The sequence below is a fragment of the Rattus norvegicus genome, chromosome 4, assembly GCF_021556685.1.
Source record: "Rattus norvegicus strain SHRSP/BbbUtx chromosome 4, alternate assembly SHRSP_T2T, whole genome shotgun sequence".
NCBI classification, from domain to species: domain Eukaryota; kingdom Metazoa; phylum Chordata; class Mammalia; order Rodentia; family Muridae; genus Rattus; species Rattus norvegicus.
The window spans coordinates 124,060,829-124,081,425 of record NC_141537.1 but is presented as its reverse complement, the minus strand read 5'-3'; the positions used below and the strand labels follow the sequence as shown (position 1 = coordinate 124,081,425).

General features: G+C 51.3%; 2 protein-coding genes across 4 annotated transcripts; one reads left to right on the top strand and one right to left on the bottom strand.

Moving 5' to 3' along the window:
- Positions 1-86: 86 nt before the first annotated feature.
- Chst13 (carbohydrate sulfotransferase 13) lies at positions 87-14,001 on the top strand. The gene is given in 3 exon segments (NM_001191974.3): positions 87-191; positions 6,683-6,765; positions 12,478-14,001. Coding segments are annotated over 3 exon segments (1,023 nt in total). The 5' UTR covers positions 87-91; the 3' UTR covers positions 13,318-14,001.
- A 1,846-nt stretch (positions 14,002-15,847) lies between these two features.
- On the bottom strand, positions 15,848-20,331 carry C4h3orf22 (similar to human chromosome 3 open reading frame 22). 3 transcript variants are annotated; one of them, NM_001109489.1, is given in 4 exon segments: positions 15,848-16,218; positions 18,352-18,477; positions 18,754-18,858; positions 20,233-20,331. In NM_001109489.1, coding segments are annotated over 3 exon segments (390 nt in total). In that variant the 5' UTR covers positions 18,843-18,858; positions 20,233-20,331; the 3' UTR covers positions 15,848-16,043.
- Between the last annotated feature and the right edge of the window lie 266 nt (positions 20,332-20,597).

The following is a 20,597-nucleotide window of genomic DNA, read 5'->3' as shown; positions in this document are numbered from 1 at the left end:
ACTAAGGGCAGGACTGGGCGTGTCCTGGACCTCCTCCGCACAGTGGGAGGACGCACCGGATGACCGTCGCCTGCCACGCGCCAGGCACAGCATGGGAAGGCGCTCCTGTTGCCGGCGGCCCTTGCCGGTGGTGGCAAGTCTGGGTGCTGCACTTCTGTTCCTGTGCGCCGCGCCGCGCGCCCTGCGTCCCGGTGAGTAAGCAGGTCCGGGGCTCCGCGTTGCTTCTTTGACTGGAACACTTTCTGGGGCCACCTGGCACCTGCCTGTTTTTTTTTGGGCTTGGACTTAGCTGTGGAAGACATTCGCGTGCAAGGAACTTCTTGTCGCTGGCAAGATGACCATTGTCTGACTCTGGTTGTGCTGCTGATGGGGAACTTTTGACCAATCTGGGGATGCTGTCTCTGCTACCTTTGCCCCACTCTCTGAGCCCTGAGAAGTCAGCTTGCACTCTGGCCAGGATGCCTGTCTTAATCTGAGATCCTGCTGAGTCTCTACATCCACAGAAGAGCTGTGCAGCTCTATGCCGGTCTGGTGTTACAGGGCCCACGACCTGCTAGTACCCGTTTCCACCAGGCATGTGGTCAAACTCACTCTGACTGAGCCTAGGTCTCCTCTGGCAGATTACTCACTATACAGACAAAGCTGAGGGCGGAGATCAAGTGTGGAGTGGTTTGAAGGTTCCTGGGCAGTGGGCTATGTTTGTGATGTTTTGCCTCTCCTTAGTCTGTGTGTGTGGGGTCTGTTTACTTCCAGACAGGTTCTTACCCAAGGGTGGACAGGGCCACTAGCTGGGAGTGACTCAGGACAAAAGAAAACTGTTTTCAGAATGGTATCTGTCCATGGAGGACCTCAATGGCCAGGCTTGTAGGTTGGAGGTCACTTGGCAAGCTTAACCTACTATCTGTCCCTTCCCAGGGCCGTAAGAGTCGCATCTATGGAATTGGTGCTGACTCCATCCTTGCAGGGCTTCTGTGCTTGAATGTTACAGTAGACAGTGCTTGGCCTCCAGCCCTTTAATCATATTGGCGTCATCCTGAAGGATCCCTGGGATGAAGGCCAGGTGAACAGAGCTGGGGAGGCCTCGAGTGGCTGTGCCAGGGCACCTCTGGAAGCCCCCAGAAGGGAGCCTTCTTCCCCTTACTGAAGACCTGTAGGTGAATGGCTACTCTTGTCCCTTGGCACAGTCTGGGTGTGGTCTGTGCCTGCTGATGCCACAGAGTCTGTCTACCCTGTCATTCATTGGAGACAAATGTTTACCCAGTCCTGGGTGACAGTGGCTCAGGCCCCTCAGGGCCTAAACACTGTTGTGGAGTATAAGGGGGACAGATGAGAGTCTGGGCCCTGGGTTGTGTCTGCAGAGGAGCATGTGTCTGGGTGGCTGCCAGGGTGTCTTTGGGCCTTTTGGGACACACATCTCCTGCTTCTTTCTCCAGCCAGGTTTGAGAAGAAAAGCAACCACAGCCCTGGGCCCCCTCCTCACCTAGGGAACCTAGAGGGAAGGGGGTGTGATGGGGGAGGGAAGGTGTAAGCATGGTTGAAGAAGGGGTTGTATGCTCTCCTCTCACTGGCCTTGCTCAGGTATGGATGACATTTACACCTGTCACCCCCATCCTAGCCTCATGCCGTCCGTCTGCCCTGGGAAGTTCCCACTAGCTTTATTCCCCCTGGTGTGAGATGGGTCTCTTGAACTTCCTCAGCTTCCACCTTTTCCTTTCCAGTCTTTAGATCTGAAGTTCTCAACTTGTGGGGTTGTCTAAGACCATGGGAAAACAGACATTTACATTAAGATTCATAACAGCAGCAAAATTACAGTTATGAAGTAGCAACAAAAATACTTTTATGGTTGGGGGTCACCACAACATGAGGAAGTATATTAAAGGGGTCTCAGCATTAGGGAGGTTTAGAGCCACTCCTCTAGATATTCACACTTCTCTGCAGTAGTTTTCCAACTGCTAACTTTTCAGACCACCTTTGGCCAGCAAGAGCCCAAGTTCATCTAGAACTCCACTCACCTTAGGGGAGAAATGTGTGTTTATGGTAGGCACTGGCTGGGAGATGGGGAAAGGTCTGGTCCTGCAGCAGGGACAGGATCCCACTGTACTAGGACTTTAAGGGGTCATGTGCCTGTTTTGCAGTTAAGTCTTGGTCACAGGATCATGGGAAAGATTTATGGGTCAAGGAGAGCTCAGGGCCCAGGAGAATCCCAATGTCATATCTCAGCTGAAAGACCAAGACATCCCTGTCCCTTTCTGCTCCAGGGTGTCACTGTCACCATCTGCTGGCAAATGAAACACCGAGGGGTTACAGGTTATGCCAGATTATTTCAGCTACCCCAGGGATCTCATTGGTCTTTTTTTAGTGGGAAGCCCATTCTAGTTCCCCTGCCCAGGATCTGCTACCAGCATTGACTCAGCCTAGGGTCAGCATGGTGGAGTGAGACAGCTGTTCAAGACACCTCTGTTGCCAGTGTGCCACCCTTGCCCCTGGGCTTCCCTACTGCACATTACCTCTAACTACATGTCTGCTGAGCCTGTTGCCACATAGTCTCTGTGTGGGAGCTAGAGAACTCCCACCCCACAGCATTGCATTTTGACACTAAAACCATAGGTCTCTATGCCATCTGCTCTTAGACACGCCCTGAGTGGCGGGAGTAGGGTGATATGATCTGTCAAGTTGGAGAGGAGAGGAAAGGAGAGGAGAGAGGGAGAGGGAGAGAGAGAGAGAGAGAGAGAGAGAGAGAGAGAGAGAGAGAGAGAGAGAGAGAGAGAGAGAGGGTGGGGAGTGTGTCTCAGAACCCTTTGGCCTAAATGCCAGACTGCTTAGCAAAAGGAGGGGGTGTGGCTGCTTCAATAGAGCTCCTGAGAGACCTACCAGATCCAGCTGAGTCCAGAGCTCAGGAGACTCAGAGTCCTTGGAGAAATGGTCTCTGGCAGGTCAGAGCAGGGAGGCAAATGTGATGAAGGGAAAAAGCCATTTTCTTAAGCGAAGAATGTTTAGGTCAGGATTTGAGTCCTAACGCTCAGAGTCAGGGGAGGGGGAGATGGGACAGCTGCCCTGCACACCACCTTCCCCACAGACTCTCTGTGGCAGCTCCATTTCTGCCCCTAGGGTCTGTTTGTATGCCTTTGCTCTGTTGTCATCCTTGCCTGGACTGATGATTTGGGCTTTTTTTTTTTCTACTTTACAAAGCAAAGATATTTGGAGTAGACTTTGAAAGAAGCCCAGGAGTTGATTAGATGGGAAACCGAGTGGACTGATTACTTGTCGTTGTTGTTGTTGTTATTGTCAACTTGACACAAGCTAGGGGTCATCTGGGAAGAGGAAAACCTCAGTCGAGAATATGCCTCCATCAGATTGGTCTGTAGGGACATTTTTGTGAACAGTGACTGCTGTTGGAGAGACCAGGCCACTGTGGGCAGGTGGGCCTGGTTGTATTAACAGAAGGATGTTGAGCAAGCCAAGGATCAAGCCAGTAAACAGTGTTCCTCCACAGTCTCTGCTTTAGTCCCTTGCTTTGGCGCTTGCCTCGAGTGACTTCCCCCATCGATGGAGTTCATCTGTGATGAAATAAACCCTCTCCTCCCCACACTGCTTTTGGTCGTGGTGCTTCACCATAGCAGCTGAAAGCAGATTAGGACAGAAAGCAGTTCCAAGAAAGGGGTTTGAACCCATGTGGACATATGTCCACTGGAGGAGTAGGAGACCTGTGGGTGATGTGCCACGCTGGGCTGGTACAATGTGGACCCAATGATGGCTGGTCAGCCGCTGGCTTGTCTAAGTCAGTGAAAAGTTTAAAGAGGCAGAATGAACTTTCTTCCTGTGGAAAGCCTGTCCCATTCTCCCTTCAAGGTAACCACAGGAAAGAATGCCCAGGACACTGGATTGTAGGGCTCCCCAAAAGCCCTTTAGGGGGTTCTGATGGGGCCAGCAGACCTGAGGCTCTGACCTAGCCCCTGCTGGTGTTTCTGTTAGTTTGTCTCGCAATAGGGCAGTGAGAACTTATTAACCAGGATGTGGCTGTTGCAATGTGCCCTGTGCTGGACTCACCCACCCATGCCCCATCCCCCAAAGCAACCTGCCCTTCCCTGTCTGGGGCCTGGGGCTTCCTGTTAGAAGTGCAGGCTGAGGAGTGAGGACTGAGCTTTCTTGGAATTTTCTGGGGTGTTTCAGCCCAGAGGTTCCTGCAGGGGTGTGTCCTGCTGTAATTCACCCTCTGTGACCTTGTGGGTCCTGCCCCTCCCCGCCATGGCTAGCACACTTCCTCCTTAGTAAAGCAGAGGATGTGCAGGATGAGCAGGAGCTGAAAGAAAGCAGAGCCGGGTCTCTAGCCGTGCAGACACTGGAGCCTGAGATGTACCTTCCTTTGGAACACTCAGCCTTGAGTGCTTTGGCCTCTTGACTGTCAGTTTCCCCATCTAACAACTGGGAAAGTGAGTGTCCACCTGACAGAACACAGGTCAGTGCCACACAGCACAGTCCCATAGTGTCCAGTGTCCCCTGCCCCAGACATCAGCGGCCCCACTGGAACCTGGGCAAAGCCCTCTGCTGTGGGCCATGGAACCTTCTCCAGGATTTCCTTCCACTTGCTTGGCCACTGAGTCTACCTAAGGCTGGGCACCAAAAGTCCTGGTGTGCCTTACATTGGTGTCTAGCTGAGGGAGGCAGCCTGCCTAGAAAGTCAGCATATTCCTGCTTGTCTCAGGCTTGCTTCCCATCCCGCAGGCCTGGACTCCTTCCAGCTGTTTCCAGTGTCTCTGCCTCCACACTACATTCTCCCAGCTGCACTCCACAGCTGTCCCCGCTTATCTCCTTGTATTGGCTCTTCAGTCCTCCCTCTGTTCCTTCCCCTTCTCTCTTGCTCTCTAAGGTGGGTCAGGTTTTAGCCTCCCTGCTGCTGCTCAGCTGCTCAGCTGCTTAGGGTTAGGCCCTAACCAGCGGTCCTCAGCCTTCCTAATGCTGCGACCCTTTAACACAGTTGTGGTGACCCCAACCATAACATTGTATTCCTTACTACATAACCGTAATTTTGCAACTCTTATCATAGTGCGAATATCTGATACACAGATGGTCTTAGGCAACCCCTGTGAAAGGGCCATTTGATCCCCACAGATTGAGAACCACAGGCTTAGGGGAGTCCTAGTTCTGCCCAGGCCCCTTCCTGGCTGTACAAACCCATCTCTTCTCCATTCTGTTCCGTGTGTCTTGGCAGAGGGGAGGGAGTACAGCTAGGAGCAAGCAAATCTGGGGATGAAGGTGTTGGGGCCTTATTTGGGGATAGTGTCAGTTGTCCTTAGTGGGACCCACGAACTATAAGAGCAATCCACTGATCAACTAGCATGCATGCACGCACGCACGTATGCACGCACGCACGCATTCTCCTGTAGCATCCTTGAACTTGCCAGACTTGGTGCCTCGACTCTTCATTGGTAGGGTGGAGATAGCCTAGCCCTGTAATCTGTGACCACAGCTATTTTGGTCCCCCTGGTGTCTGTCCTCCACCCACTGGCCCTTGGCATCTGTTATGGAACCCACTCTTAGGCAGCTGTGGTCTGGCCAGGAAACAGAAGGCCTTGGGCAAGGAGTGGCTTCTGGAGGGACAGGGGCCTCTGTGTAGGTCTGGGGATAAGATTGTTGTGGTGTGGTCGTTCCAGACCGCTCTCCTTAGCCCTGCCCATAGACCTAGAGGGAACCATGGCCCCTTAGTTCTTGCTGAGGATATAAGCAGACCCCTTCAAGGGTGGCCTTGAGTGACACCTGTAACTTGGAGAATGGTGAGGACACATTCTCCTCTGGTGTTGAGAGACGTCAGTCAGGCATGTAGCAGCCCTGATGCCAGCTGCTGTATTAGCGCTGCCCCCTCTCCTAGCAGCTTATTCTCTGATAAAGCTGTTGTCCTGTCAAAAAGGCAGCAGATCAGAGCCCCTCCTTTAGGTAAGGTCTGAAGAAGTTCAAGGACTATGTCCATGAACATCCTCAAGACAAACTTCCTGCATGAGCCCTGGTCTAAGCAACCCCACTTATCCTAGGTGCACAAGCATGGCCTGAGTGTGCAGACAGCCCTGTAGTTTTAGGGATGCTAAAGAGTGCAAGCTAAAACACAGAGAGTCCCTCCCTGTTCAGTTTCAGGAATAGGTAAAGCTACATTTACGAGGGGCATCATCCCTACCACATGGCATGCATAGGCTTCTACAGGGTCCATAGGCTTCCAGAGCTCTTCACAGTGCCTCAAACAGCCTGGTAACCTCACTGTGACAGCCTGTAGCCTGGCTATGCCACTGGTCAGCCCTTTCTGGATGCTCACAACCCAGACCCAGGGACTGGATAGCTCTATGAGACCTGTGAGCCCCTCAGGACCCTAAAGTGGGTAGGTGGGGAAGCAGGGCCTGGGACAGGGTGACTAAAAACAGATGGGACTGGGTGCTCTTTCCATAGGACAGGTAGCTCCTTCCCTCTTGTCCCCTGTACCTGCCACACTTCAGTAGTAGAGTGTAAGGCATGAGGGTGAGAATGACCCTAAGGACACTGCCGTACCAGTGGCCACCATCTAGCACATCCCCAGGAGGAAAAGATGACGCAGGAGGAAAACTAAGTCACATAAGTGGGTTAAATGTGTCCTCGGTGCGCTGCCAAACCACCCCTTGTCCAGAGCCAGCAGTGATCTCTCTCTCCTTATGCTCTTCAGCATTTGAAAACAAAGTTCTGGGCTCCGGCTGGTTCGGAGGAGAGAGGAAGAGTCCCCTACAGCTGTTGCGGGAACTGGACCAGGTAAGTGGCTGGAACGCTCTCTTACACCTGGATAGGAGGCCACAGTCTCATGAACACCTGCTGTCATAGGCTTTGTCCAGTTTAGGCATCAGGGCTTCCTGTCTAGTATGGAGGTCCATTTTTTCCACTTACCATCTCTCCCACCACAGCTGAGGTCTGTGCTTGTCCAATGCTGTGTAAGGGAGGTAACACATCATCATGCCAGTCCCAGGGGACCAGTGAACAGACAGTCATTAAGCCGTGCCTGTCCCAGGGCACCAACAAGCAAAATGGTCATTAAACTATGCCTGTCCCAGGAGTTTAAGTAGACGGTCATTAAGTTCCCAAATGTTAGTCTGCGGTAGAAGTGAATGTTCAGAGGAAGCCCCGCCCCCGTCTCCAAGCAGATGAAACAAGTGGCTCTACTTACTGGGACTGCACACAGCCTCAGACATGTGGCACCCCCCCCACTCTTTCTCTCACACACACAAGCACTCTGGTTCAGGGTGAATGGGGTTGGCTCGCCCGGCCTGCTTCAATATTGTTAAGTCAAAACACTCCTAATACCTAGGACCCTCATGTCAGCACTTGGCTGTACAGCACACCATAAATGTACCAGCTCCTCTAGTGGTGGTGTGCATCAGCCGGATTTACTCACCATCATCTCCCCCTACAGAGAGGGATCTACACACAATGTCACCCCAACCCAGGAAAAAGTCTATATTCAAAACTGGAAGTGGCTTCTTCTGAATGACATCAGAAAGGAAGGAAGGAAGGGAGGAAGGAAGGAAGGAAGTCATACAAGTAGAACTGACTGAATACCATTAGGAGATCACACCCTGGCTCACAGGCAAAGGAACACACAGATAGCATGTATTGAGCACCTACTGTATGTAAGCCATTCACTTGTGCTGAGATTGAGTGTCAAACAGCTGGATGGGGTCCTACCTCACAGAGCAGACAGCGCAGCCAGATAGGGAATAGTCTGACCACCGCTTACACTCACATAAAACTGAGTTGTGCTCTGAGGGAGCAGTGGGGAGCACAAGAAAGTCTCCAATGTGATTCTGGTAGAAATGGAGAGCAACTGCTCCCTGAGAAAGGGGCTTGCGGTGTGATTTGAAGAGAAAAAGCAAGGGGAACAGGGAACAGCCAGGCCAACAACCTGGTAGCAAGGCAGGCAGAGAGGTGGTCTTTGATGAGCCTGGGAAGCTGGCAACAATGCCACAGGGCCCAAACTGTGGCAAGGGCAGTGGGGAGCCATGGGGGATTTTGTGTAGGAACAGCAGCATCAGAAGATTCCTTTGGATTGCTGTGTGGGGAGAGATGGGGCTGCATAGGGGTGTTTGCCAAACCTAGCCACACCCCAGGGTTGCAGATAAGAAAGTCTTGGTTCAAGGAGGTTATCTGGTTACCCCTGGTTGCACACTGATCAGGGAGAAGGACAGACTGTCAGGACGTCCCAGATTCCACTAGCTCTGCCGCCTTCAGAGGGGTTGATGGATCCTCAGACGGTAAGGGCAATTGTGGTGCAGTTCTTAGAGGCTATATTCATTGCACTGGAGAAATGGCAGCGATAGAAGGACTGACCTCATGCCATGCACTCACCTACTCATGCAGACCAGGAGATTAGGCTACTGTGATCACAGAAGGGAAGCTATAGCAAGGGGCTGAGGGGGTTAAGTCCCAGGGGTTTAAGAGTCAGCCTGTCCATAAAATGCTGTGACCTCAAGCAACTCACTTTTCCAGAGCCTGGGTTTTGTCATCTGCTGAGACAGTGTTGCCTGTCTTAGAAAACAGTGGTGTTGAAAAAAAGGACAGCAGCTCATGGACAGCAGTAACATACTGCCCTGTCATCCTCCGAGTGTTACTCCTGTTACAGATTTGCAGCCTCATGACTGCAAGATGACTGCCGTCCTCACGGAAGACGATCCCAGGATGGGGTGGGTGGATAAAGGTTTGGGTTCCCCCTCCTACCTCATGCCTTCTTGTTTTGTATCAGGAAGATCTCAGAGCCCAGCCACATACCCTACACTCATGTCTTTTGTGACAGTATGAGGCTGCATGACTGGTTCTTCTGAGGCTAGGCATGATCCCACACTGTGGGTTAGCAGATGGAAAGGAAGGTGAGGTAAGGAGTGACTGGCATTCCTCCACAAGGATGTGCTGGGCTCTAAGGAGGTTGAGGCCAGCCTGGCCTGTGGGGCTCTGGGTATAGCTAGGCTTCCAAAGCTGCTCCTCGTGGTAAGATCCCAGAGACCCTATGGCCATGGCTGAACTTGGCATGGTGATGAGGAACTTCAGTGAAGCACAGCTCTCCTCATCCAGGCCCTGGTCCTTGTGTGGGCTTCCAGGCAAGTTCTAGGCATGTACATTTTAACTCCTCTAAAATGTCACTTTCTAGGATGATTTAGGCTGTGTATTTCTGCTTATTAGTCTCTCTGCTTAGCCCTCCTTTGAACTAACTCATGCAGGATGACTGACATAGGATCCCCTCATCACATCACCACCTCCCTGTGCCCAGCTCTAAAGCCTGCCCCAGCCTGTGGGTTCTGGGCTCTGTCACCTCTTGAGGGAAAAGGTGCCCCTCTACCTATCCTTTCTGAAATGCTGTTTTCTTTCTCCCTCATAAAACACAAATGTCAAGCCACTCAATGAATTCTAGACTTCTGCAGAATACTTTTGAAAGCTTCAGAAACCCATGTGTACATGTGGACATACACCCACATGTCCCATGCCACCAGTGCTGTGAGTTCTTGCTGGGGCTGTGGCTCCACCATTTCTGCTTCCGCTGTGGCCTCTGAGCTAAAAATATTCTGAAATAACTCAACATAAATTCACTCTTTTGAAATGTCTGATTTAGTGGTTTTCATATTTTACAATGTTGTGGGGCCTCACCACTGGCTAATTCAAGAACACTTGCATTATCCCAAGAGAGACTATGGTTGTATTAGTGGTCATTCCTCTTCCTTCCCTTCCTAGCCCCCGACAACCACTAACCCACTTCCTGTTTGTAGATTATCTGTTCTGACCATTCCATAGGGAAGGAATTATATGACATGCCTTTAGACCCAGCACTCAGGAGGCAGAGGTAGGAGCATCTCTGTGAGTTCAAGGCCAGCTTGGTCTATACAGCAAGTTCCAGGAGAAAAAGGGGGTGGGGGAGTGGTGGGAATCATACAATGGTTGGCCTTTTAAGCCTGGCTCCCTTCCCCCAGCTTAACGCTTTCAAGGTCGATCTGTGTTGTAGTAGTTATACTTTCATTCCATGTAATGGCTGAATAATATTCTGTTTTGGATATACCATATGCTACTTATCAATTTGTCAGATCATGGACTTTTAGGCTGTTTCTATGTCTCCTTCCAATAGGAAGAATGAACATCCATGTACAATTTTCTCTGTGCACATGTTTTTAGTTGTAACCCTTCACATGAGCTAACATCACAATGCTTAGGTTTGCATCTGAGACAACTGGCCTTAAAGATCTAGCAACCTTGTAGAACTTTCCAGCAAGCAGGACACGCACTCTCTCCTCCTCTGGCTCTCTAAGTCTTCTCTCCTCCTTCAACCCCAGCTCTTCACCCTCTTTCTGGTCTTTCCTTGCCCTTCTTCGTGCTCTGGTCATCCTCTAGTGTTTAGCTGCCAGGCAGCTGGCTACCTTGCCATTGCTCAGCTCAGGTGCAGGACTTGCCTGTCCCCCTCTGAGTTGCCTCTCCTGCCTTCTCCCTGCTACCATCTCAGACCACAATACAGAAAGGAGGCAAGAAAAGACCCTCCAGAGAAGGACCCAACAGCCCAATGCTGCAATAGCAGGAGCAGTGCAGGGGGTCTTACGGAGAAGCAGTCAGACTTCTGCTCACACGGCCTAAGAAGAGGCACTGGTACCAAACAGTTTGAAACCATTTGTTTCTTTAGTATGTCACAGGCACAGAGGCTTGGATTTGGAACAGTTACAGACCTGGATGGAGCACAGGGAGAGATGATAATAGACACTCACTCTCCCTGTGACCCAGGTAGAAATGGCTGCTGGGTTTTCTACATTTTGTTAAGCCCAATAACAAAAACCCCAGTCCTCCTACCCCTGGTTGAAGCTGTGCCTTAGGGAACCAGGAGAAATAGCTGAGGTCTTTATCCAGTTTTCTCAAGGTGTCTGTAGAGTGTTCAAGATGGCCCGTGCAGTTCTGAGTGGAGTTTGGCTATTTGGCTGCCATCCTTTCACTCGGCAGAGCCAGGGAAAGTCTGGCAGCTGCTAATTAGGATCACTCATTCCCAGTGTCTTTATTTTCAGAAAAATGAATAGCAGGAGGGTGTAAGATTATCATTAACGCTAAGTAACTAGTAGACTTTAACAGTGTCCTGCACCCTAGGTGGTTATACCTTCCCCAGCTCATATCCATGGAGTCAGCAGGGCCTAGTTTTAGAGATGAGGGACCTATCTGAAGAATAAATTTGAATGGATACTCTAAGCACAGCCTGGGTCTTTACATGGCTGAGGCAGGCTAAGTGGATCATGTCCATGGTCCTCTTAACAGGACTTCATTCATAGAGCTATACTGTGTTTGGCATACAGGAAGTGCTAGATAAATGCTGGTGGCTAGTTTTTTTGTTTGCTTATCTTTGTTTTCATTTCTCACTGAGGAAAGATGGGAAAAGGTCAAGCTTCCTGACCAAGCACTCAGATTGCAATTCGTTGGTGGAGGGTTGCTGAGAGATTGGCATTAAGAGAACTTGTAGAGAACCCAGATTCAATTCCCAGCACCCATAGGGTGGCTCATTCCCGTTTGTAACCTCCAGTTTCCGGGGATCTAGTGCCCTCTTCTGGCCTCTTTAGGTACTGAATGCATGTGGCACACAAATAGACATGTAGACAAAACACCCCCATATGTAAGATTTTACACGCGCGCGCGCGCGCACATACACACACACACACACACACACGCGCACGCGCGCACCCACTCACACGCGCGCACGCACTCACGCGCGCGCGCACATGCGCTCGATTTGCACGTATGCCTGCATGTCAGAAGAGAGCATCAGATCACATTATGGAGGGTTGTGAGCCACCATGTGGTTGCTCGAAATTGAACTCAGGACTCCAGGAAGAGCAGCCAGTGTCCTCTACCCACTGAGCCATCTTTCCAGCCAACCCACACATACAGAATAAGAAACTTTGCTGGGGGTACATAAAGCAAGTTCTAAAGACACGTGCCTATTTATTAATACAGAATCAATACATTTATTTAACCTCCACACACATAAAAGCCCAGTATCCTACAAGTAGCTGAATGGCTGCTGCCAAGGGATGGCTAATGCCCCAATGATAGCCAGGGCACATCCTTTCTGTTGTCCTTGTTAGAGTGGGTGAGGTAGGGAAGACACAAGGCAACAGAAATTAAACCCATAGTGGAGGACATGGTCTATGTGGGGCTGTGGTTATGTGCTGTGAGCCCCCTGGGCCATCTTTCTGTATCCAGCTTACCCAGTCATGTAACAACTCATTCTCTGCAATCCTATTGTCCACACAGTACCCAGCATATCTGGTCCTTCACATCCTTTCTGCCTCAGCACTCAGACTTCATTTTTCCTAATATTGCGGGACAGATTCTGACTCCAGACTAGGCAGAGACTGGTGCCACCTCTGGATTTTCAATTTCCAGTCAGGGATCTCTGGGCTCAGCCTCAGGCCCTGGGACCTGCTGCACTCTAACATCACCATCCCCTGTCTCCTGCAGGGCCCGCGCTCTGCGATGGCGGAAGTGCACCAGCAGCGGCGCGAGCTGCTCCACCGGGCCTGCAGCCGCCACACTCGACGCCAACGCCTGCTGCAGCCGGAGGACCTGCGGCACGTGCTGGTGGACGACAAGCACCGGCTTCTGTACTGCTACGTGCCCAAGGTGGCCTGCACCAACTGGAAGCGCGTGCTGCTGGCGCTGCGCGGCCGTGGGGACCCGGGAGCAATCCCTGCGCACGAGGCGCATGAGCCTGGTCTGCTGCCCTCGTTAGCCGACTTTGCGCCAGCTGAAGTCAACCGGCGGCTGCGCGACTACCTGACCTTCCTCTTTGTGCGCGAGCCCTTCGAGCGCCTGGCCTCAGCCTACCGCAACAAGCTGGCGCGGCCACACAGCGCGGCCTTCCAGAGGCGCTATGGCACGCGCATCGTGCGTCGCCTACGACCGCACGCGCAGCCGGATGCGCTGGCTCGCGGCCATGACGTGCGCTTTGCCGAGTTCCTGGCCTACCTGCTCGACCCGCGCACGCGCCGCTACGAGCCCTTCAACGAGCACTGGGAGCGCGCGCATGCGCTGTGCCATCCATGCCTAGTGCGCTATGATGTAGTGGGCAAGTTTGAAACACTGGCGGATGATGCTGCCTTTGTGCTGCACCTGGTGGGCGAGCCTGGCCTGCGCTTCCCTGCTCCACCGCTGAGGCCAGAGAAGGACCTCACGCGTGTCCAGGCCCGGCGCCTTTTCCAGGACATCAGCCCCTTCTACCAGCGTCGCCTCTTTGACCTCTATAAGATGGACTTTCTGCTCTTCAACTACTCCGCTCCCTCCTACCTGCGGTTGCAATAAGGGTGTTGGGTGCAATAGGGCCTGTGGCTGCTGTGACCAGGAGGCCATCAGGAGGTCTGGAATGAACCTGGTAGTGTGGATTGGAGACCCATTGTCATACCTTATCCAGTGGGCCTGGCCACTGCTTCACCATACACCTGTCTGGCTGTTTGTACCTTTAGTTTGATGCCTGATCTCCTCTTGCAGATGTCAGGCTTTTTCCTAGGACCCCAGGTTTGTGGGTTTTTTTTGTTTGTTTTTTTTGTTTTTGTTTTTGTTTGTTTGTTTGGGAGAGGTCATTTCTCGGTCTTGTCTGTGGAGAACCTGTCCATGGCATGGTGCTACAAGACAGAATGCCATGGTTTGGTTCAGTGTGGCCTAAGGTCCAGTCCTGTGTTCTCTTCTCTCCGACTGGCAAGGGCAGACATGGCCAGCGAGAAGCTGTTCCCTGATCAGCTTCAGGGCGAGAGTTTGGCCATCCATGTCAGCAGTTACTTCTTGGGAGTTAACATGAGCTCCCCGCCACCCTGGCAGTCACAGGATAGTGAGCAGTACCACTCCACTTCTAGCTAGCTGATCTACCTTTAATCTCAGTCTTGCAAGAGGCTGGATTTTCACCGTGTCAGCAGAGGCCAGGTTGTAATATGGTGACAGCTTGTTCAGCTCTCTTTTTTTTAAAAATAAATATGTTTTGTTACATTTTCACTTTGGGGAGTTTCTTTGCCTCATTGAGCCATTTACCTGCCAGATCTTAGGCATCTCGCTGTCCCTGAACCTGTTTCCTCTGCTGCTAAGTGGCACAAGAATGCAAGGTGGCCGGAAGATCAGAGCAAAGTGACCATGGAACCAAGATCACCCCTACAGCAGCCCACGGGGTGGTGGTGGTGATAGTGGCAGCAAGAGGGCAACTGGAGTTCTGGAGAGCAGCTGAGGAGGAGGACAGGGAGAAGAAGTGGTGGAGAGGAGTAGAGGATGGTAGAGAGAGGGCCAAGACCTGTGGCTGAAGAAAAATGGCTGTGAACATTGTGGGGCAGAGATCACATGTACTGTAGGATCAGAGGAATCTGACACCCAATACCTGTTCAGAAGCTGTGACAGTCGCAGACCGTGTCTGCTGCTAAGGTCTGCCATCTACTGTCCTTTGCTGTTGGTGACATTCACTGTTGTCAGAAGCTGAGTTCCAACAGCCTAGTGCAGTACTGTTGGTTAAATGGCAGTGAAATAATTTCCCGACCTGAGCTCAGGAGCCTCTAGTTTCTGGATTCTACAGCTTGGAGTAACAGGGCCCTGGCTCTGAGGGTTTGAGTGGCAGCCACTGGCTGTGCCAATCTAGCTCCTGGGCCTTGAGCACTCACGGTTGGGATTGCCAGCACAGAAGGGTTTCTCCTCATCCACGCAGATTTCTATTCAGGTAAAGAACCTCAGACTGACGACAGAGCAGGCAAAGCTACACCCCATCTGTGGGGTGCAGAGGGGGCCCTGTGGTCTTCCTGCTCAGACAGTCTTACTCACTCCTGTCCTTTGCTCCTGCTGGGATCTCCCTCATAGGAGTTGGCCTGAGGCCCTCAGGGTACCTGTCTGTGAGCAGCCCCAGGACTGTGTACAGGACCCTTGCCTCTATTTGACCAGGAAAGAGCTGCCACTGCTGCTGCTGGCTGTCTGAATTCTTTGCCTCAGCCCGCCTTTTGCTCCACTGGAGGAACATGGAAAGCCCAGGGTTTGGAGTCTTTCCCAGCAACCCAAGGCCATAGTTCTGCCCTTCTAGCCAAACTGGAGTGAGAGGTTGGGGTCTGTGGTCACACCAGTGATCACTCACCCTCTCTGCTAGGCATATCCGGGCCCTCACGCTGTTACAGCTCACTGAGGGCTCAGATGATTCACACCCACTTCCCTACCATTCCCCTTGGTCCAGCTCTACTCAGCTTCCACACAGCCCCCGATAGAGCCCATCTGATGAAATGGAGACCCAACTATAACACCATTCTCTCAGGTGTGTCACGGCCAGGTGCCTCCCGCCACCCCTCAGTGCTTATTGGTGCTGCTGGTGGTTACACACACATGCCCTCCCATGTGGCACTGACTAATGAGACTGCCACTAGATGACCAGTTTGGCTTGAAGGGTAAAGAACTACGGTCTCAGGTTGCTGGCATGGATTCTCGTATGCCAACATGCCCCCTCGATGGTAACACACACAGACTCATGCACGTACATATTTTTAATACACACAAGACAGCTTCTCAGGTACTTCTTCTATGCTTTTAAAAATATCACTATATTTTGTAGATCATCCCATACCTCTATATAGCTGCTTCTTTACCAGCTGCCTAAGAGTGTGGGTGTAGCCGTGACTGTCAGCGATGCCTTTTGCCAGGTGTTCTTTCCAACTACTAGACTGACGATCAGCATTGTTCCAATACCTTGATTTACATGCTCATGCATTCAGATAAAGCTCTAGAGATGTCTCTTAAATCTTTAAGCCTTCATGATTAAATATTATACCCATTTTAAAGCTGAGAGATTAGGAGCAAACTGACTGATCCAAGCAGAAATGGAACTTGAACATGCAAAGTTTATTGGTGCTGTATGGTCTTTACCTGTGGTGGGATGGACCACTTCTGGTTTCTGGTGGTCTCCAAGGCTGCTCCCTTTACAAATGTCTCTGAGGCAGCTGTATGGAGCAGAAAGAATGGGGCTAAGAGAGGAGCCTTGAGAAGCAGGTGTTCTAGGGGACGCTCTCAGATGACTCTCAAGTCGTTTTGGTAGGGGATTGGTTTGCAGCTGCCTGCAGAGGAGGCAGCTTGGGAGAGTCTTGTGTGGGGAAACGGAGCTGCAGTAATTTAAGTTCCCAGAGGTGACACAGTGGGGGGTTTGGGATCGGTGAGTAGAAGCTGAGTGGCCATGTGACTTCCGGAGCGCCGAGCCTAGAGAAGACACATAGAACCATACTTGACCCAGGGAACCCTGCAACCAGTGAAGCAGACAGGGCCATATCTGTGAAGGTTCTCAACAGATCTGTCTCCAGCCAGGTCTGTCCCAGCTCTGTAAGAAGCCTCTGTGGCTAATGGCTGCCATAGAGGCCCAGGAAGCTGCTTCACACACTATTCTTGCCACCTGCTCTTTCAGCCTTAGAAATTCAGGCTGGACATAGCAGACTCCAATTGTTGGGGCTCCACAGGCAGAGCTTAGAGCATGCCCTAGTTCTGCTTATCTACTAGGTGAGTTATGTCAGTTTATAGGGGTGGCTAAGTCATGCTAATTTTTCTCCTGTGGCTACCACCTGAGGCTACTGCCCCATGTCCCCACCAGAAATTGTCCTTAATCTGAGACTGGCCTCTCCCACTAAGACTGGTCTCTCCCACTAAGACTGGCCTCTCCCACTAAGACTAGCTCCTCTTACCTGAGTCTGCCTTCACACATTCACTAAGTGGGTTCTTGCTCTCTTCCCCCTATGACATCTGTTCTGGCTGGTTTTATGTGTCAACTTGACACAAGCTGGAGTTATCACAGAGAAAGGAGTCTCCTTTGAGGAAACGCCTCCATGATATCCAGCTGTAAGGCATTTTCTCAATTAGTGATCAAGGGGGGAGGACCCAACCCATTGTGAGTGGAATCTCTGGGCTGGTTGTCCTGGGTTCTATAAGAAAGCAAGCTGGGCAAGCCAGGGGATGCAAGCCAGTAAGTAACATCTCTCCATGGCCTCTGCATCAGCTCCTGCTTCCTGGTCTGCTTGAGTTCCAGTCCTGACTTCCTTTGGTGATGAACAGCAATATGGAAGTGTAAGCTGAATAAACCCTTTCCTCCCCAACTTGTTTCTTGGGCACGATGTTTGTGCAGGAATACAAACTCTGATTAAGACAGCACCTGCAAGTGAAGTCCCTTACATTTGGGCTTCTCCTTCAAGGTCCTGTTCCTCTTTCACTTTGCTCCTTCCCCTTTCTCTGTGCCCTGGACCCCACAGTTGACCTTCTTGTCTGGACTCCCAGCAAGAAGCAGGCAAGGGTTCAGAGCCAGAGAACGTCATGGATCTTGTCCCCATGCTCATCTGTTCTAATGTGGTAGGCTGCCCAGCCACCACATTCCTTTCCTAGCTCCTGAGCCCTGGTTGTTCCTCTAGATGGGGGAAGAACTAACTTCCCACATGGCTAGCCTCAATGCTACCCAGGGGTTGGTTCTCTTGGGCTGGTCTCACTGTGACCCATAGCATCGGGTGCTACCTTAAACATCTGCCACTGTGGGACTTCTCCTTGGGTTTCTATACTTCCTGCCCACAGTAGGTCATAGTACCTTTACCCTTTGGCCTGGGAGCAAGGCCCAGACATGGTTCAGAGTATGTGGGGTCAGCTCCAACACCTCCCTCACTCTAATATGGCTAGACTGGACTTCTACATCCTTTCCTGGATCTGAGCTGCTTCCGTTTTTGCAGTTTATGTACAAATGGAACCAGAGGTCCAGAGACTTAGCAGCAAATCTCCACGGGCTCAGTTAGGAGGCTAGGTTTAGATGTCAGAGAATTCTTGTCTGAATTCCCAGATAAGGGAAGGGGCCAGAGACCAGGGTTAGGGTGTGTGTCTGTGTGTGTGCATGTGCGTGTGCATGTGTGTCTTTGTGCATGTGTGTGTGTGTCTGTGTGTATATGTATATGTGTGTGTGTGCATGCACATGCGTGTGCTTTCACTCATGCTTTCTCTTTGGGTGGGTGTGCTGTGTGGTAAATGTGCATCTGGCTGGAGCTGATGCACAGGGATTGAACAGTAACTATGGGTTCTGAGAGAGAGGCTGAGTCATTGAGGTGGGGCTGGAGTGCCAGGGCACAAGGCCCTCAGGATGGAGCAGCTTGTACACTAGGCCTGTGTGGCAGGTACACTGTAGCATTGTAGGTCTTGTTTCCCGTGCCTCTTTATAGGATGGCACACTTCGGTCACATGTCTGATGACTGAGAGGACCTGAGAGGACCTGCCTGAAGGTGACTGAGGTTTCCCTCAGGCTGGGGTGATGTTGACCAGACACATTTGTCTGTGTATGGCCACCGAAGGCAGCCAAGTACAGGGACTTACCCTGGCATGGGGATGGACCTGGTTGGCACCAGATTCTTCTGTAAGGGCAGCTTGTCCTTCAGTGATTTGCTCTTGGCCTTCCAAGATTGTGTGGATTCTGGGCTAGGCTCCGTCAAATGAGGTAACCTAGAAGGACCCTTGAATGGTTAAGTGCCTACAACTCTCAGCGATCTACAGGGGTTCACACCTAGATCTCTCTGGTCCCATACTCAGTGTATTACAAAAATGTAGCTTTTCACATGGACCGAGACAGCAGGTGAAGAAGGAAGGGCTAGATTGTTGGCCACAGCACAGGGTTCCTCAGGTGCCCCATGGACCTCCTCTCCTCTTAGCCCCAGCTCCTCAGAACACTGTGTTCTGGGGGCCTGGGAGCAATCTAGCAAGTGTCTAGGCATCTTGTACCTGTAAGGAAACTTCTTGATCAATCTCTCCTGGTTCTTGATTTTGTTTTTCTTATGTCGGCCGAGCTTCTTGTGGCCTTTTGAGTCCATCGCAGAGGGAATTAGGCTGCCAGAGCAGAGGCAAGAGTAGGAGGTCATAAGTGGCATCTTTTGAGCTCATTTAACTTTCCCCACTGATGAAGAACATTGCTATTAGCCTATTTTTCATGGGAAGAGGGAAAGACCTCCAGAAGGAAAACTGCTTTGTTTGTGTCCACCTGACAAAATGATTAGGGATTCTGGGCTCCCAGAACAGCACAGTCTGGAGTGACAAGGATGTGGCAGAGCTCATTCTGGCTGCCTGCCTTCCATTTTGACCCATGACTCCCATTCCTGGCCTCTAGGGCTCTTCCTTCAGGGCTACACAGGTTGCTGCAGCTTACCAGGTAGCCTAGCCTAAATCTCCAAAGTGACAATGATTAGGACTTGGATTACAAAGCCCTGGAACTGCTCCAGCCCAGGAAGTTTCAAGTGGGAAAGCTGCTGCAGCCCCACGGCTGGGGGCCCTGCCCTCATACTCAGAAACCTCAGTCAGATGGGAGGTCCAGGCCCAAGGTGCTCTGGGAGCCAGCAAAGCAGCAGAGCTACATAGTGTGCACACTCTTAAGTGATTCCATTAGGGTTGATCCTGGTCATGATTCTGGGTGCCAGGCACCAAGGGAACCATAATTCCATGGCTCTGGACCAGCAGGGGCCATAGGCCCATTCCAAGGTCAGAAGCCTTTGAGGTCACAATCAGTGGCAAGGTGATTGCTGATTGTCTCACAGCAGCTAAAGGCAGGTCTACCAGCACAGTCCAGGAGATCTGCAGAGGGTGCCTTACCTCGATAAGGAGAGAGAATAGAAACAGAGCAGAAGCCAGTCAACCAGATGGGTTGAGAGGTCTGGGGAGGTGGCCAGTGGGGCCAGTGGGGCCAGGAGATGCCAAAGAGTTGGCAAGTGGGTTGTTTCAGGTGACCCAATCAGGGTTGTGCAGAAGCTTGAATTCTCAGGAGGCTGCTCAAATCCTTAAGCCTAGATTTAGGCTTTCTTCCTTCTCTTCTCTGGGCCAAAAGACTCCCCCTCCCCCCAGTTTCTTAGACAAGTGACTCGAAGTGAATAGCAGGGAAGCCAGGTGAGAGCCCTGAGAGTTTGTACAAAAGTTGCTGGGTCTTCATGAGATCACCTTAGAGTGGCTGGGGTTGACAAAAGACTGGACTGGAAGTGGGCAGAGCCAGATGAGAACCCATCTCTTATAGTTTGGTGGTTCAGACTTTCCCAGAAGGCTCACATGCTGCGGGTGCTGTCCCCAGCTGACAGATACAATAATTGTGAGGTGATCAGATAATGAAGGCTCTGAAATAATCCGAAGGTCAACCCGCTGATGGATTCATGATTTTATGGTGCTGCGAGGGATGGTGGAGTCAGAAGATGGGGCTTATTGGAAGATGTACGTACTTACTGTGGGCAGCTGTTCTGAATAGTCTACAGCAATAACAACCATAAGAAGTGGATACCATGAGTGAGGTGTTGCTGTGGGAGACCTGACCATGTGTTCTGGGGAGTACTGTGGAGAGACTTTGGAACCTTGGACTAGAACACCATTGGGTATTGAGGTCTCAGTGGGCTGTTCCATAGAACTTGGAAGATAAGAATGTTGAGAACAGGGGTTGGGGATTTAGCTCAGTGGTAGAGCGCTTGCCTAGCAAGCGCAAGGCCCTGGGTTCAGTCCCCAGCTCCGAAAAAAAAAAAAAAAAAGAAAAAGAAAAAAAAAAAGAATGTTGAGAACAGTGCAGATGATGGATGTCTGACTTGTGAAGCAAAGAC

What these genes read in the sequence shown, in the direction of transcription:
- C4h3orf22 (XM_087659251.1), bottom strand. Translation starts at nt 18,842, where the DNA reads ATGGACTCAAAAGGCCACAAGAAGCTCGGCCGACATAAGAAAAACAAA. An exon ending in ATCAAGAAGTTTCCTTACAG is followed by an intron (nt 18,478 to 18,753) that starts GTACAAGATGCC and finishes GGGTCCTTCTAG; the next exon opens with GTTACCTCATTTGACGGAGC. An exon ending in AGGTCCATCCCCATGCCAGG is followed by an intron (nt 16,219 to 18,351) that starts GTAAGTCCCTGT and finishes TGTCTTCTCTAG; the next exon opens with GCTCGGCGCTCCGGAAGTCA.